The following is an 18,683-nucleotide window of genomic DNA, read 5'->3' on the forward strand; positions in this document are numbered from 1 at the left end:
AAAGAAGGGGAACTTCTCCATAGACAAATAGAGCTGGCTAGGGATGGTAAATTATGAATTTAACCATGGCGATCAAAGTGTTAAAAAGTTAATATATATTTAGTACACATGATTTATTTATTTTAAATAACACAGTGACTTCCTTTTTTATAAGAAAGTCTAGTGCTGGTTGAGCATATGCATACTTTATGTTGATGGCCTTTGTCTATAATGTGGCCACAAAAATAGAAAGGTTTAATTATTTTGTTTGTTTGCACTAAGTTAATACTTTGACAAATGTTGCCTATATTTTTCAGTCAGTTCGGTCTTTGTGTGCCAAACATTATTAAAGGTAAACATTTTTTTACCAAATAAATGAGAAGCATGTTTAAAGCAGCAATGCCCTCTAGGCTTGGGCGGTATAATTTTTTTCATACCGTCATACCTTGCTGACATAATGGTATTATGACGGTATGACTTTCATTTTCATCAGCGGGGGGGGGCGGAGCTAAGTTAACAATATACTCGTCGTTATCACCATACATAACGCTTATATTGAAACACGTTGACATTAGGGCCGTTCTTTCAACCTAAAAGTGCACTTTCTTCAACCTCTAACCTAAATTCCTTAGCGACCCGTGTTGCCAAAGTAAACAAATCAGCGCGCACGGTCGAGACACACAGATATGAAACGAAACAAATAACGTATAACAGAGGCTGAAATTAGAGCAATGTGAGTCACAAACTCACGACAGTAGTACACAACTACACATACAGACACATACAATTTATTCTGCATTGATTAAGTGATAATCAAAACCTAGCTTAAACCCATGTAGTGAATCGCGAAGCCAATACGCACACACACAGTCGAACTGGAATGGTTTACCAAACATACACTCCCAGCATTCATAATTCATAATCCATTCGACCTTAATAAACGGACTGCCATTGGTCCATAATCGCATTCTATAGAAGAATAAGTCTTTATCTGTCGTGCAGATTAACACACACATGCGAGATGAAAGACCCAAAGGAACACGTGCGTTGCGTCTCCTGCTCAGCTCTGCTCTGCTGCTGAGCTCTGACAGAGAGGGAAAGACAGACTGCCCTGCCCTCTGCTGGCGCGTGCTGTGCACTACAAGCAACGCCGTCCCTGTTATATAACTCTGTCAGTGTAATAGAAGGAAACTCATCTATGATTTGGCGCACAGTCTGTGACGTCACGGTATTGAAAATCATACCGACGGGATTTCGAAATACCCTGGTATACCGTCATACCGCCCAAGCCTAATGCCCTCCCCTCTCTCTTAGCTCTAACCGTCACTGTCAAAATAATGTGCCGGATGTCAAACTGCCTCATTCTTAAAAATTTTGCATGACTACGTCCTTGAGAATAACTGAAAAGTTGGATTATTTTTAGGCTATATATCTTATGCTGATGTATGGTATTTTTGGAGTGTTACATACAAAAAAAAAGTATACCGAACCGAAAACCGTGATACAAACCGAACCGTAGATTTTGTGAACCGTTCCACCCCTAGTTACAACCCTGTCCAATCATTTTCGAGATTGCCAAATGATTGACGGAGCTAGAGCTTCTGGAGTCGCGGGTGGTATTCAAGAAAAAAAATTTGTACTTTAGCACACGCCTCACATATCGCCATGTAACTCGAGAACCGCTGAACAGATTTTGTCGCCTGAAATGGCAATCGACAAACAAATAGGGCTTTAATTCTATATATATATTATATAAAAAATATGCACACCTGAGCCGCTAGAGGTCGCCAAAGTGGCATGTCGCGCCGATGTGCAAATCATTCTCAAGTTAAGAGGTTAATACAATGAAAAGTGACTTGGACCTATAAACCTGACAGCAGGGTAGTAGAAATTACACTAAATATAAAAAAAAAAAAAAAAAAAAAAATATATATATATATATATATATAAAAGATATGAACATAAACATTAGAAAAGTAGTAATGATCATGTGATGCGTTTCATCCAATGACAGACAGCCACCAGGAATGCAGAGCGAGAGATTGAGATCCTCCAGAAGATTGACCATGTGAGTTGAGAAAACATTAAAGTTATTACTAAAATAAATGAATCAATAAAAGTTATTTCTCAAATAAATAAATCAATAAAGTGTTTGCTGATATATCTGGCTGTTGTGAAGGGCCAGATTAAACCGAATATATATATTTATTTATATATATATATTTAATTGTATTTGTATATTCTCTAATATTCCCTGATATCCCTTGTATATTCCTTGTACAATATGCATTGAATATCCATTCTAGCCTACTGAACATCCCATAATAGTCTCCATTCTACTATTGGTCGAGACCTTGGTGCCAGGCTGCCATACCCCTCAGACCCAGTTCAAACGTACCGCTCGACATGTACGAACAAGTCCTAGTTCCGCGTAGGAATTTGGCTACCGCACCACTAATGGGACTATTTGTTCATAGTGCGTATATATACTGCGCTACTAAAGTAGGACTTTCTTTTCAGTCCAGTTTCTTACCCTCCAATAGAGTCACAGACGTAAAGCCTCCCCGCGATGCCACGTGTGGGAGTAAGGCCAAGTTCGGCCTACCATCGGTATTGAGACATCGTGTATATTAATATTTGAATAGTCATATTTGGCACTATATCGTCGAGTTGGACGTAGTCTATTAAACTAATAATAGTCTGTTAATATATAGTGTTTCGTGCGGTGAGAATACTACCGTAGTCAGTACCCCATCGTTTCGGGCAGAGAACTGGCTGCTTACCCAGGGTGGTTGACCCTATGTGAAGCTGCACCCGAGGAGCCCCAGAGCCGACGAGCGAGTGGACCTGTATACCGGATTATTCTACCGACGACAGCCCGCCTTCCCAGGCACGGATTATGCTTTGGATACTTTGATTATTCTATGGATAAAGACCCCCGACACTACCGTGTGTTGGAACCCCCCCCCTGGAGAGGACGCAAGGTGAGGAGACGCTCTGCAAGACGAGGTCTCTCCACATCTCTCCCCCGTGGACCGGAGAGAGCCGGCCCACAAAGAGTCCACCTGCTTTCATCTGTGGTCCAAGGATCGCCGGCGCATTGAACGGCACTACAGTGGGTTCACCTGGGATACCCTTGGCCGGACGAGGCAGCTGGATTCTACCCCCCCCCCCCTCCTACTCCTGTCGGCTTACAAGCGACCGGATTAACCCCCTCTAGTGTATCCAGCCTATAATCATTAAAGTATCATTGCTGTTATTCCTTAACTATTCCAGGTCGTATATTTACCACCTGCGCCTTCAGAGATTGGACATTATCTATTGATATACCGACGAATACTCCTTGCCATAAAAGTGCATACTATTTCAATTCATAAATGTAATTAAGTGATTAAGTGCTTATTCTACACACCATCGCTGTGTAGGAAATAAAGACCTGTTTCTAATTCGTACATTTGTGTTGGATCCGTTTCATCTACGTGAGAGTGTTCATGATAATATATTTATGCCGTGTACTGGGTGGCCGAATATTAAGTACAAAGGTAGTGGTAGTAAGTATCATATCTAGTAATACAGTCAGGGAATTGTACCCCTCAGTTACAATTGGTCCTTCGAGCCGGAGGGTAATCAGTGTAATATTAATATAGTGTTATTAATATTGAAATGGCCTATGATGAACACTCCACGAAACGATCCTCCTAACCAACGCCCGCAGCGCGAACGACGGCTCCCTCAGTACTTAGAGGCTTACGCTGTCAGTCAACAACCTAGTCTTCTACTAACAGTAAACGCGGTAAAACTAGAAAGTAAAAGTATGTCTAACCCCAACGCCCAGACTACCCCGACTATAGAGGCCCCTACGGGCTCTAATGTAACTGACCAAGTTCACGGTGGGGACCAGTGGGAACCAGACATGACTTCACACCCCGCCAGTACTGAAGAAGTAGTCCCCGATGAGTCCCGGGAGGAATACAACGCTACCGAGAGAGAACTCGGCACGGAAGAAGACGGGGAGAGCACCGTGGAGATAGAGCTCCAAGGCTCCGCAAGGAGTACCCCGAGGGAAGGCTCCCCTATACAACCGCCTTCTCCCAGCGAGGCAGAGAGGACCCTACAGCAGGCCTTCCTCATCAGCCTGAACGCTGCTGCTGAACGCGACCGACTGCAGATCCAGCAGCGGAGCGAAGAAGAGCATATACGTCTAGAAATAAGACGCATTCAGATGGAAGAGAATGTGGCCCGAGACCGAGCAGACAGCCAGCGAGCAGCTGCTGGTGCTCTACGGGACGCAGTCGGCTGTCCCCTGCCCTCCCTCAGGTCCCTGCACGACTCCAGGGCGCTGAAGAGGGCGAGAAAGATCATGGCCGACCCATCCCACCCCGGTCACAGCCTCTTCACCCTGCTCCCCTCTGGGAGAAGGCTGAGGATCCCAAAGGCTGTGAAAGCTCGACACAGACTGAGCTTCTTCCCCTCAGCCGCCAGGCTGATCAATGCCTCAGGCCCCCCCCCCCCCCCCTCGGTACCCCCCCCCCCCCCCCCCCCCCCCCCCTCTGCCCCCAAGTGACACTGGCTAAATGACATTGACTGCACTGCACTAGTCCGTACTGGATCTCTGCACACTTCACTTTATATATATATATATGTATTTTATTTATTGATTAATCCCCCACTGCACTGTTTCGTTTCTTGTCTGTGTTGGTGTTTGTTTACTGTGAAAAAAGAAAAAATGCATACACTGTATTGCTGCAACAATTACCAATGTGTTTACACAAATGGCTCAATAAAGGAATCTGAATCTGAAGCGCGACAGACAGCAAGCGCAACTAATAGAACAGCTGATCAGACGGACAACACCCTCTCCCTCCGCCAGAGGCTCCAGGAACTCGTCTAGACACACCTCCAGGGCGGCATCCCCTAGCCGAGTAAACAACCCTGAACTTGACCAACAGACGAGGTCTATACCCCCCACAGACCACCTCCCCCCACCGGTCCAAGCGAGACCTAGCAACCGGGAAGGAGCAGCATATCCTGTGGAGAGGCTAAACCAGAGACTACAAGCACTGGATGACCTAACTGAAGACGAAGAGGAAGAGGAGGAGAACCGCGCCCGAAGACAGCACAGTACTCTACCGGACCAGGAGGTCCGGTACAGCCCAGGCTATACTCCCGCGGAGCTGCGCTACAGACCCCCGACTCTATACACGGGTGAGCACGACGCACGACCCGCACCGAGGAACAGCACCTGGACAAGCGGGCCATGGTACACTGCCGGTACCAGCCCATACCAAGGAGCGGGAGGAGACTCGCCTAGGAGGCCTCTCCCCCAACGCTCGCCGATGTATCCACAGTCAGCGTCATACATTGGCACGCCTATGGTACCCGACTTCACCCAAGAGAACCGGGCCCAGTATACAGAACTCCGCATGTGTCTGGAGACCATGTTGGTGGATGTATTGGATGAACGCCACAAATACGCCATCCTACTGCAGCACTTAAAGGTGCCCCGCGCACATAATATAGCGCTCGCCTACGCGACTTCCACCACCCCATACACAGCAGCGCTGGTAGCATTGGACCAGAGGTATGGGCGCATATGGGATTACGTGATCCAGGAGATCCGACACATCGACCGCTTACCCCCAGCAATAGACAATCGAGCACTGGACGACCTGTCCATCAGAGTGCAGTCCCTGGTAGGGATGTTGGGAGCGCAAAGAGAGAAGGGGAAGTATGAACTTTACGCCAACTCAAATGTGGAAAGGATTCTGGAGAAGCTGCCGCCCGCTCGTCAGGAGCGCTTTAGGCGGCAGAGGGACCACAGAGACCCGAATGGCCCCGAACCGAACCTCCTCGATCTAGCAGACTTCCTGGCGAGAGAAGTCAGCAGCCTACGGCTAGATACATTCGGACGGAGCACCCCTGGCTCCAGAGAAGGAACCAGACGACTAAATGATGGAAGAAGATCGGTGACTGTGATGCACCAATCGGAGTCAGTACCGAGCAGCAGGAGCCACAGTACCCCCTCCAGAACGGAGAAGTGGAAGATAGTGTGCCCCTACTGTGAGAAAGAACACTGGCTAGCGCAATGTGACTCCTTCCCCAAGCTGAACGCGGAGGAAGCAGGTCAATGGATAAAGTCCAACAAGCGCTGTTTTCGCTGTGCGCGCTCACACATGGCAGCCGAATGCCGCTTAAAGAAAAGGTGCACCAAGTGCGATGGAGCCCATCTGGACATACTTCACGACAGTAACAGACGGCGCCCTTCACCTGCACCATCCAGCCGCAAAGCGAGCGTCATGTACATCGATCCCGCCAGCAGCAGTGGAGCCCGAGTACTCCTAAAAGTAGTGCGTGTGACACTAAGCTACCAGAATAAAGTCCTGGACACTTACGCCGTCCTCGATGACGGGTCAGAGAAGACCCTGCTGCTCGCCTCCGCTGCGGCCCAGCTAGGGCTGCGGGGAAGCGAAACCCAAATGACAATTCGGACAATAAGACGAGATTTGAAGACGATAAAGGGCGAGAATGTCTCATTCTCTATCGCAGCAAGCGGCCAGCCTGAGCGACGGTACCAGATTGCAGACGCTTTCACCAGCCAAGAAATAGGACTGTCGCGGTACACATACCCCGTCGCCAAGCTGATGGAGAAATATGCACATCTGCGCAAGTTACCGATCCCGCTCATAGACAATGCTATGCCGACCCTGTTGATAGGCTCCGACCATGCAGACCTCATTGTCCCGATAGACCGGGTTCATACCGGACCCCGAGGCTGTCCTGCAGCAGTCGAGACCCGTTTGGGATGGACTCTCCAAGGCCCGCTCGCCAAATCTCTCAACCGAAGTACAGCCACTAGATGTCTCCACTCCCGAGTCACAGAGGGAGAAACCGCACTCCTGCAACACGTAGAGCGGCTATGGAGCTTGGAACAAATGCCCTTTAAGAATGGAAAGAAAGACATTCGCTCTAAAGATGACATTTACGCCATTCACCTCCTCGAGACAGGGACCAAGAGAGTCCCGGTCAACGGCGTGTTGAGATACGCCACGCCACTCCTGCGGCGAGAAGGAATGCCTACTTTCCACGCCAAGACAGACGCCATAGAACGGTACCTGCTGAACACGGAGCGGCGCTTAGCCAAGAACCCCGCCCAAGAGAGTGTATACCGCGCTGAGATTGAGAAGCTCATCACAGCGGGACACGTCACAAAGATGGACATTAAAGAGGCTGACCAGACCACTGAATCGTGGTACGTGCCCCACCACAAGGTCCATCACAACGGTAAAGACCGCATAGTATTTAACTGCAGCTACCAGATCGGATCCCAAAATCTGAATAAAGAGTTACTGCCCGGTCCCACCCTCGGCCCCTCCCTACTCGGCGTTCTACTCCGCTTCCGCCAGGAAAAGGTGGCCATCAGCGGGGACATTAAAGGAATGTTCCTGCAGGTGAGATTAGTAGAGGCGGACAAGCCCCTGTTACGGTTCCTATGGAGAGAGAAGCCAGGAGATGAGCACCCAGCCATCTACCAATGGGAAGTCCTCCCCTTCGGAACGACGTGCAGCCCCTGCTGTGCGACATTTGCACTACAGAAACATGTAGCAGAGGACCCAGCAGCGGACGGAGAGATCTACACAGCATTTGTCCTCGCCCGCTCGAGAATAGCCCCACGCAAGCAACAATCTATCCCACGTCTAGAGCTCTGCGCAGCCCTAGCCGGAGCGCACCTAGCCACGCTCATCCAACGTGAGCTCACCATACCGGTGTCTAGAACAATCCTGTGGTCAGATTCCACGACGGTACTCGCCTGGATCAAATCGGACTCATGCAAGTACAAAGTCTTCGTGGGAGTCAGAGTCACCGAGATTCAAGACTTAACCGAAGAGTTAACCGGAGAAACAGAGTGGCGCTACGTTGATACAAAACAGAACCCAGCTGACGTCATCACCCGGGGGATGCCCCTGGATGACCTCACCCGTCGCAATGTCTACAGTGACGGCCCCGCATTCCTAAGACTCCCGGAAGGACAGTGGCCCATGCCTATCCCGAGGGAAGCAAGTCCAGAGGAGGTGGAAATTAAGAAGTCTGTGTTCTGTGGATTGAGCACCGTAGCCTCCACCGACCCTAACATAAACGATTGCACGTCCATAGAGAGTGCACAACAAAGAACATTCCTGCGGTACCACCCGGAGTGCAAGTCCCCCGCTGATATGTCAGCGGCTAACTACGAGGAAGCAGAATTGCTTCTACTGCAGCGAGCCCAGAGAGACTCGTTCCCCGATGAATTGGCCTGTCTACAGGGAGGAAAGCCCGTCCCATCCGACAGCAGATTAATTCACCTGGCCCCCGAGAGCGACGCTCACACCCTCATCAGAGTGGGTGGTCGCCTACGCAGAGCCCCCAATCTACCGGATGACATTAAATACCCGATCGTATTGAACAGCCGACACAAGGTCACAGAGCTGATTATAAAGAAATACGATGAGGATGTACATCACGCAGGAGCAGAAAGAGTCTTCGCGGAAATCAGACGTCGTTACTGGATCCTACAAGGAAGAAAGGCGGTACGACGCTTCCAACGAACATGTCTAGACTGCCGCAAGTGGCGCGCGCAGCCCAGCATACCAAGGATGGCTGACCTTCCTCCATGTCGCCTCCGAATCGGTGACAAGCCATTCCACTCAACGGGTATGGACTGCTTTGGCCCGCTGCACATAAAGAAAGGAAGAGGAACCGAGAAGCGGTGGGGTATTGTATTCAAATGCATGACCACCAGAGCGATACACATCGAGCTTCTCCCGACCATGAGCACAGACTCATTCCTTATGGCCTTCCGTAGATTCACATCACGGAAGGGAAGACCGTCTACCCTATTGTCCGATCATGGGACAAACTTCAAAGGCGGCGAAAGAGAGCTGAGAGAGAGCTTCCAAGCTATGGGCCCAGAACTTAAGACCCACCTCGCTCCAGCACAGGTTGATTTCCAATTCAACCCCCCAAACGCACCCCACTTCGGTGGCACTTGGGAACGAGAAGTGCGCTCCATAAAGACAGCCCTGTACGCAGTACTTGGGGCCCAGACTGTGGCGGAAGAAGTCCTAATGACAGTCCTCACGGAGATTGAGGGAGTACTTAACTCGAAGCCCCTCGGATATGTCTCCAGTGATGTGGCGGATATCGACCCAGTTACCCCCAACACACTCCTGATGGGGCGGCTAGATCCCACATTACCCCAGACAATGTACCGGCCTGAAGAAGCGAACGGCCGACGAATGTGGAGGTACAGCCAAGTATTAGCCGACAAGTTTTGGAACAGTTTCCTACTGCACTACCTACCGTCTCTACAGACCCGCCAGAAGTGGGTAAAGGAGAGAGACAATTTGACAGAAGGAACAGTCGTCATGATTATTGATCAATCACTGCCCAGAGCTATGTGGCCGGCCGGCCGCGTAAGCAAAGTGATCACCGGTGCCGACGGCAAGGTCCGAGCAGCTGAAGTGCTCGTCCAGGGTCGCACTTACACCCGTCCCGTGGCAAGGCTCATAGAACTGCCTCGACTCCCAGACACAATCGATGATGACCATGACCCTACAACCCTATGACTTTGTGAAGTTGACTGACCCCTACAGCAAACCCTTATGTGTAAATAGACAACGCGATTAATCTGTCTCCGTTTAACTGATTAGGTCTGGGACCTATTCAGGGGGTGGCTGTTGTGAAGGGCCAGATTAAACCGAATATATATATTTATTTATATATATATATTTAATTGTATTTGTATATTCTCTAATATTCCCTGATATCCCTTGTATATTCCTTGTACAATATGCATTGAATATCCATTCTAGCCTACTGAACATCCCATAATAGTCTCCATTCTACTATTGGTCGAGACCTTGGTGCCAGGCTGCCATACCCCTCAGACCCAGTTCAAACGTACCGCTCGACATGTACGAACAAGTCCTAGTTCCGCGTAGGAATTTGGCTACCGCACCACTAATGGGACTATTTGTTCATAGTGCGTATATATACTGCGCTACTAAAGTAGGACTTTCTTTTCAGTCCAGTTTCTTACCCTCCAATAGAGTCACAGACGTAAAGCCTCCCCGCGATGCCACGTGTGGGAGTAAGGCCAAGTTCGGCCTACCATCGGTATTGAGACATCGTGTATATTAATATTTGAATAGTCATATTTGGCACTATATCGTCGAGTTGGACGTAGTCTATTAAGCTAATAATAGTCTGTTAATATATAGTGTTTCGTGCGGTGAGAATACTACCGTAGTCAGTACCCCATCGTTTCGGGCAGAGAACTGGCTGCTTACCCAGGGTGGTTGACCCTATGTGAAGCTGCACCCGAGGAGCCCCAGAGCCGACGAGCGAGTGGACCTGTATACCGGATTATTCTACCGACGACAGCCCGCCTTCCCAGGCACGGATTATGCTTTGGATACTTTGATTATTCTATGGATAAAGACCCCCGACACTACCGTGTGTTGGAACCCCCCCCCTGGAGAGGACGCAAGGTGAGGAGACGCTCTGCAAGACGAGGTCTCTCCACATCTCTCCCCCGTGGACCGGAGAGAGCCGGCCCACAAAGAGTCCACCTGCTTTCATCTGTGGTCCAAGGATCGCCGGCGCATTGAACGGCACTACAGTGGGTTCACCTGGGATACCCTTGGCCGGACGAGGCAGCTGGATTCTACCCCCCCCCCCCCTCCTACTCCTGTCGGCTTACAAGCGACCGGATTAACCCCCTCTAGTGTATCCAGCCTATAATCATTAAAGTATCATTGCTGTTATTCCTTAACTATTCCAGGTCGTATATTTACCACCTGCGCCTTCAGAGATTGGACATTATCTATTGATATACCGACGAATACTCCTTGCCATAAAAGTGCATACTATTTCAATTCATAAATGTAATTAAGTGATTAAGTGCTTATTCTACACACCATCGCTGTGTAGGAAATAAAGACCTGTTTCTAATTCGTACATTTGTGTTGGATCCGTTTCATCTACGTGAGAGTGTTCATGATAATATATTTATGCCGTGTACTGGGTGGCCGAATATTAAGTACAAAGGTAGTGGTAGTAAGTATCATATCTAGTAATACAGTCAGGGAATTGTACCCCTCAGTTACACTGGCCATTTTACAAATATTTGTGTCAGCCAATATAAAATGTTAGATATCGGCGCGTGAACATTACCATCTTTCTCTAGCAGGCTCACTTTAACATGATAAAGTATGGTGTTGCATGGACATGCCACATGGATGATGCCACAGATATCAGCTTTATTTACTAATAATGGGCATCTGTATCGTCCCTGAAAAACCCATATCGGTCTAACCCTAAAATAAACTATTCATAGAAAGTATAGAATTATATACAATATATATATTATACTATAGTCTAGTATAGAATTGGCTTTATTTACCTACATTCCATCTGTAATGGAAAACCTAGTAGAATAAGAAGATGATGTGTCAGTGATGAGCAAAAATAAGCATGTGCTTCAGCCTATTCCTTTTTTCAGTCATTGATTTTGGATTTTGTGTGAGCTTACTTGTGTGAACATATTAGTTATTCTTTTTTTCTTTTTTCTTTTTTGTAAGTCCACACAAGTGTGCTTTTGATTTGTCTGTAAACAAATACCGAAAATAAACCATTCATTCATGTCATAATGGTTTCCTCATAATGGTTACCACTCGGACACACAACCTCTATATATCAGACCGGCAATAATCACATATTAAAGGAAAACTCCAACATTTTGGGAAATTTGCTTATTTAACATCTTCCCTGGAGTTAGACAAGAAGATACATATCTTTTTTGTCTCTCTGCATGCATTAGGCTTAGGGAACGCCCGCACCGTTAGCGTAGCTTAGCTTCATCACTGGAAGTGGGTCAGCCCTTTACCCTGAAGTAACGAAATACACTCCAAATACAACTACAAAACGTTCCTGTAAATATGTTGTGACCTGTGTATTTACCACGTGGAAAAATAAAAAATAATTGAATTTGACATTTCCGTTTTCTAAGCAAATATACTCGGAATTTTTTTTTGCCGAACCACTCCTCTCTGGGCTCAGTGATTTCACGTCACCAGTGCTACTTTCTAACGTGAGGCCAGTGTTTGTTTACATTTTAATTTCATTCAAAGGATCCGAACCGATTGAAGTTTATGGATACCATGACTGTGGTAAGTTTTCATTTATGTTTTTAGATGGAAGGCTGTATTCCATCTGTCTAACGTTAGCGAATATTGTGAGATTGATTAATGGGACAGTCATAACGTTGCTGGACTATCGACCTAGTTAGCCCCTTTCATGACTGCGATGCACGGCTACAGGGTTTGGGCGAGTGAACACTTGTGGTATTATTATAACTCATTTATTGTGTAACGCTAGCCCCTTAAAACTTACCACAGTCATGGTATCCATAAACTTCAATCGGTTCGGATCCTTTGAATTAAATGAAAATGTAAACAAACACTGGCCTCACGTTAGAAAGTAGCACTGGTGACGTGAAATCACTGAGCCCAGAGAGGAGTGGTTCGGCAAAAAATACTTCCGAGTATATTTGCTTAGAAAACGTAAATGTCGAATTCAATTATTTTTTATTTCTCCACGTGGTAAATACACAGGTCACAACATGTTTACAGGAACGTTTTGGAGTTGTATTTAGAGTGTATTTCGTGACTGTAGGGAACTTCAGGGTAAAGGTCTGACCCACTTCCAGTGATGAAGCTAAGCTACGCTAACGGTGCGGGGTGTACCCTAAGCCTAATGCATGCAGAGAGACAAAAAAGGTATGTATCTTCTTGTCTAACTCCAGGCAAGATGTTAAATAAGCTAATTTCCCAAAATGTTGGAGTTTTCCTTTAACACTGATGTATGGACCATTCTATTTGTCTCCCAGTGATCAATAACACATCCTCTTCTTATTATTCTAGTTTAGAACGTTGGGGCTGTGACCATCCTCTTATTATTATTCTAGTTTAGAATGTTGGGGCTGTGACCCGTCCTCTTATTATTTTTCTAGTTTAGAACGTTGGGGATGTGATCCATCCTCTTATTATTCTAGTTCAGAATGTTGGGGCTGTGACAGATCCTCCTATTCTAGTTTAGAACGTTGGGGCTGTGACAATCCTCTTCTTATTATCCTAGTTTAGACCGTTGGGTATGTTACCCCGTCCTCTTATTATTATTCTAGTTTAGACCGTTGGGGATGTGACCATCCTCTTATTATTATTCTAGTTTAGAATGTTGGGGATGTGATCCATCCTCTTATTATTCTAGTTCAGAATGTTGGGGCTGTGACAGATCCTCTTATTATTCTAGTTTAGAATGTTGGGGCTGTGACCATACCCTTCTTATTATTCTAGTTTAGAACGTTGGTGATGTGACCATACTCTTCTTATTATTCTAGTTTAGAACGTTGGTGCTGTGACCATACTCTTCTTATTATTCTAATTTAGAACGTTGGGGCTGTGACCCGTCCTCAATTGTAGAAAAGAAAAGTGCAGATAATATTCACAACTACTAGAGATGTACCAGTATTGATACCCTCTCCTTCTCTCTCCTCTCTCCTTCTCTCCCTCCTTCTCTCTCCTTTCTCTTCTTCTCTGTCTCCTCCGCTATCTCCTCTAGCCATGTCTGATCAAGACAGAGAATTTCTACCAGACAGAAGACTCGTACTACATTGTTCTGGAGCTGTGAGTCTCAACAGATTTATGAAAGTTTTACTGGAATAAAACCAGGATGTTTTACTGGAATAAAACCAGGACGTTTTACTGGAATAAAACCAGACCATCCCCAGACTGTCGGACTATCACCAGACTATCCCCAGCTTATTGCCAGACTATCACTTGACTAATGCCGGACTGTCACCAGATATTTGGGGACTTATGCACAACACCTACTTAAAAGTGGAATTGTCTTTCTTCATACTGAACTACCACTTTAGTGTTGAGTAAAAACGTTATACACTATATACCAACCTGCTTCCTGATGCAGTCTCTCTGTCTCTCTCTGTCTCTCTCTCTGTCTCTCTCTCTCTCTCTCTCTCTCTCTCTCTCTCTCTCTCTCTCTCTCTCTCTCTCTCTCTCTCTCTCTCTCTCTCTCAGGATGGAGGGAGGAGAGTTATTTGCCAGGGTGAAATCTAAACGGCAGCTAGAGGAGCCGATAGCCAAGCTGTATTTCTATCAGATGTTAAAGGCTGTGGAGGTGGGTGTTTGATTTACTAACCGGGGAAACCGTTGTCCCTTTGGATCAGTGTTGATCCCCAGTTCAGTGTGAATCAGGTGAACAACTAACGGATACAAATGTAATGGTGGTGCTATAGGAAAGGTCATGGGCCACTAAAATCAGCATGGGCCTTCCTCTAGGAGCCATGAATCTTCACAGCAAATTTGAAAAGATTTAAATTATAAATACAAATATGGTAATGTGGTTGTGGCTTTTACAAATAGTGGTTAGCTTTAGAGATAAATGGCTATGATCACGGAGCACTAGTGTTGGGTGAAACAGATACTAGCCACAGATTCAGGGTCAGTTATTTTCCAATTGTACGAATTGTTAAGCTTATGGAATGTAAGGGAAATCTGATCCTAGGTCTGTGACTACAGGCAGGAGGCTACGCTGTGGTGACATCAGTCAGCAGCGCCAAATGGTAGTGCAGTTTCCCGGCGAACGAAAACATAAACGTTGTTATTTTGCTACCTTTACGATTAATTGCGAATATTTTCATGTTGAGCTATAGATTGTGGATAAATATGCACACAAAGGTACACCATACCAACGTTAATGCTTTATTTATCTAAAAAGAGCCGATTTAGAAATGGTCAATGGGGAAATACATTGCATTCCACAGAGGGTGGAACAGGAAAAAACGAAGATGACGTACAGTGTTTCCCACAGGATTTTCAGAGACTATGGGAGGTGAACCTCCGACCGTCTATGTATTTGTTAAATTCCACCACCAGCACACCCGATTCAACTTAACTAGCCCTTTATTAGTTGAATCAAGGTGTGCTGGTGGTAGAATTTAACAAATACATGGAACGGCTGGGGTGTCTCGAGGAGAGGGTTGGGAACCACTGGACTAGAGCATACATTTGAGCCATCAAAGAAATTAAGCAAAAGTGGTTACCTGTGTTGAACTGGTTTATTTTTTAGAAAATAAAAAAATATAGTGGATTACTATTACGACTACTACCACTGCCAATACTAATGATACATCCCTATTGGCAAACTTTATATTTAAAAAAAATTGTAAAATTATTAACATTTGTTTTTGGTTCATTATACAACTGTGGCGGGACTACAGTCTAGGTAATTAATGGGAAACCCTGCGTAACCACTACACCTCCCTATAGCGTGTGTGTGTGTGTGTGTGTGTGTGTGTGTGTGTGTGTGTGTGTGTGTGTGTGCGTGTGCGTGTCTAGTATCTCCATAGCAACGGGATCATCCACAGAGATCTGAAGCCAGAGAACATTCTGTTGGCGTCTCACGAGGACATCTGTCTCATCAAGGTACAGAAATATACACCACCATCATCATCATCATCACTATCATCATCACCACCACCAGAGTGTAATTTTCTTCTCTTTAATCCCAAACATGCAACACACTACAGACGCCTCATTTATAACCAGAACCGGTTAGTGTTTCAAAACTCTTCATCTGAAGGCTTATGAAGCCCTGCATGGTACGGTTTGTAAAAGCATTTGTACAAGACAACAACCTAAACATACAAGACAACATGTAACCTAAACGCACAAGACAACATGTAACCTAAACATACAAGACAACATTGTAACCTAAACATACAAGACAACATGTAACCTAAACATTAGTGCTGGCCTTCGAAGCTTTTTTTGGCCGTCGAAGCTTCGGGGCCGAGATTCGATTTTTAATTCGAAGCTTCGAGATAAAAAAAAAAACATATATATATTTTGTATCTTATGTTGTGGGAGTTGTACAGCACTTTGGTCAACTTTGTTGTTTTTAAATGTGCTCTATAAATAAAGTGGATTGGATTAATTAAATTAATAATGAGTCGGGAGCTGCGCTGCCTGGGCGGCTGCTCTCTATTATACAGCCAACAACATTACATTACATAATTATGTTGCAACCTTCGTCTATAAAGCATGGTACAGACGCCTCATTTATAACCAGAACCGGTTAGTGTTTCAAAACTCTTCATCTGAAGGCTTATGAAGCCCTGCATGGTACGGTTTGTAAAAGCATTTGTACAAGACAACAACCTAAACATACAAGACAACATGTAACCTAAACGCACAAGACAACATGTAACCTAAACATACAAGACAACATTGTAACCTAAACATACAAGACAACATGTAACCTAAACATTAGTGCTGGCCTTCGAAGCTTTTTTTGGCCGTCGAAGCTTCGGGGCCGAGATTCGATTTTTAATTCGAAGCTTCGAGATAAAAAAAAAAAACATATATATTTTGTATCTTATGTTGTGGGAGTTGTACAGCACTTTGGTCAACTTTGTTGTTTTTAAATGTGCTCTATAAATAAAGTGGATTGGATTAATTAAATTAATAATGAGTCGGGAGCTGCGCTGCCTGGGCGGCTGCTCTCTATTATACAGCCAACAACATTACATTACATAATTATGTTGCAACCTTCGTCTATAAAGCAAACAATTATATAAATATTTATATGTAGTTAACCCATTCTCTGCCGGAGCTTATATCCATCCTTGTAGCCTCTCTGCCAGCACTATTTGTCTATGGAGATGTTCACCTTCTTTACAGGGCTATAACCTTTTAAATTGTATTGCTAAATTGACATTACTATGGCCCATTCAACATCAATTATCCATCGTTCAGGATGTAGGAACGTTTTACTTTTTCATTCACACATTGATACTAAAATACCGTCCAGAGTATAAATATGTTTTTATCGTTTTCTGCTGTATTTCATAGAACGTGAGATATAGCCATAAATGCATATATTAGATGATCAAATGCAATTTGATACCGATCAACGTTATATTAAAAATTTCAACTGTACATGATCCTAAACGTCATGACTGGTCATCTGCTGGTGACCGGAGGAGGGGGGGGGGGGGGTCGTTTATAATGCAATGACCGACGTTAAATGATTCATGTAGAATGGGTGATATATAGATCAGAGCCGTTTGTATGGATAATAATAATCAAAAACGCTGAAACTCACGGCAGCTTCCTCTTACCGTTGGGCGATCACACTGGCGCAAACAGATCCCAGTTATGTGATGTTGATCTAGGTGATCCAGTTCCGGTTTGTATAATACTAATATACGTCCAATCATGTTGTTTATTGAGTTATGGCAACGGATCGATATGCACGGTGTCTGGATAGGGATAGGGGACGGAATAAGCACTTCCGGCCACTTCCGGTTTTGGCAACTCGCCGATCGGCCACCAGGTGGCGGTATTGAAGCGTTGCAGAGTTGAGCGGAGTCCTACAACACCAGCAAAGACTCCGTGGGGGAAATGTGAATACCATGACGAAAATATGAAATATTGATCTCAAAGACGCCGTAACCCGTCATTGGCAGATTACGCATGGCGAGGAATGACGTGTAAACACGTCATCGGCGGAGAAAGGGTTAATAGAGACAAAGGCAGAATTTTACTTAATTTTTTATTAACACTTTTACGTTTCTGGGCCCCGACCGTAGAGTGCCAAAAACGTCTTTTTACGTTTCTGGGGCGTTTTTCCTTTTTTTCCTCGATATTCTTATTCATTATCCATCCAGGGAGCCTGGTGTTACCTTAGGGCAGGGCTATTCAACTAAATTGTTCAGGGGGCCACATTGTCAGAAACCCAAGGGGCCAGGGGCCGGACTGCCACGGCACCTCCCTGTGCTATGAACAGGGTTAGAAATTAACATTTTTTTTCAAGGGCTTTTTTTGCCCCCCTTAATTGATTTTCGGGGGCTTTTTTTTGTATTTCGGGGGCACTGAATTTTTATGATAAACGGTAGGGGTGGGACGGTTCACAAAATGGACGGTTTGGTTCGTATCACGATTTTGGGGTCACGGTTTTCAGTTCGATATACGTTAATTTTTATTAAAAAAAAATGTAACACTCAAATCTAAACATGCTTCTCATTTATTAAAAATAAAATAAAAGGTTTACAGTGTTTACAGCCTTAAATAATGTTTGGCACACAAAGACTGAACTGACTGAAAAATATATTGTCAAAGTATTAACTTAGTGCAAACAAACAATATGCTCAGCCAGCACTAGACTTTCCTTTCTTTAATATAAACACACAAAAACAATGTCAAGTCAAGTCAAGTCAAGTCAAGTCAGTTTTATTTGTATAGCACATTTCCAGGCAGCGGCAGCTGACACCAAAGTGCTTCACAAGCAAGTTGATAAAAACAAATTAGTGTGAGGCAAGGTATAAGATTAAAAGAAAGAAAAAAAAACATAGCAAAGCAATGAAAGCAACAAAACAAACAATATGTTGCAAGATATAGGATTAAAAACATAATAAAGCAATGAAAGTAATAAAAACTGGTAGGACACAGTAAAACAAAGAGGATAGAAGGGCCAGGGGTCTAGTCAACCATGTTTAAATTCCCTGATTGTCAGTTCTTAATGGAAAGATTCGTTTTCTGCTTGAAATTATTATGTTTCTTCTGTCTACATTTATTTAGACTAACATT

General features: G+C 45.1%; 1 protein-coding gene across 2 annotated transcripts in view; it reads left to right on the plus strand.

The window, feature by feature from the left end:
- The window catches only part of chek2 (checkpoint kinase 2), a 112,402-nt gene that overhangs the window by 66,278 nt on the left and 27,441 nt on the right, over window positions 1-18,683 (plus strand). The window contains exons 7-10 of one of the 2 annotated variants that reach the window (XM_084308877.1): window positions 1,994-2,047; window positions 13,636-13,700; window positions 14,112-14,211; window positions 15,432-15,518. In XM_084308877.1, the coding sequence (XP_084165003.1) occupies window positions 1,994-2,047; window positions 13,636-13,700; window positions 14,112-14,211; window positions 15,432-15,518 (306 nt within the window). The remainder of the gene's footprint in view (window positions 1-1,993; window positions 2,048-13,635; window positions 13,701-14,111; window positions 14,212-15,431; window positions 15,519-18,683) is intronic. The other variant, XM_084308878.1, reaches the window with a different exon arrangement.

The sequence above is a fragment of the Notolepis coatsorum genome (genome assembly GCF_963971535.1).
Source record: "Notolepis coatsorum genome assembly, chromosome: 2".
Taxonomy (NCBI): Eukaryota; Metazoa; Chordata; class Actinopteri; order Aulopiformes; family Paralepididae; genus Notolepis; species Notolepis coatsorum.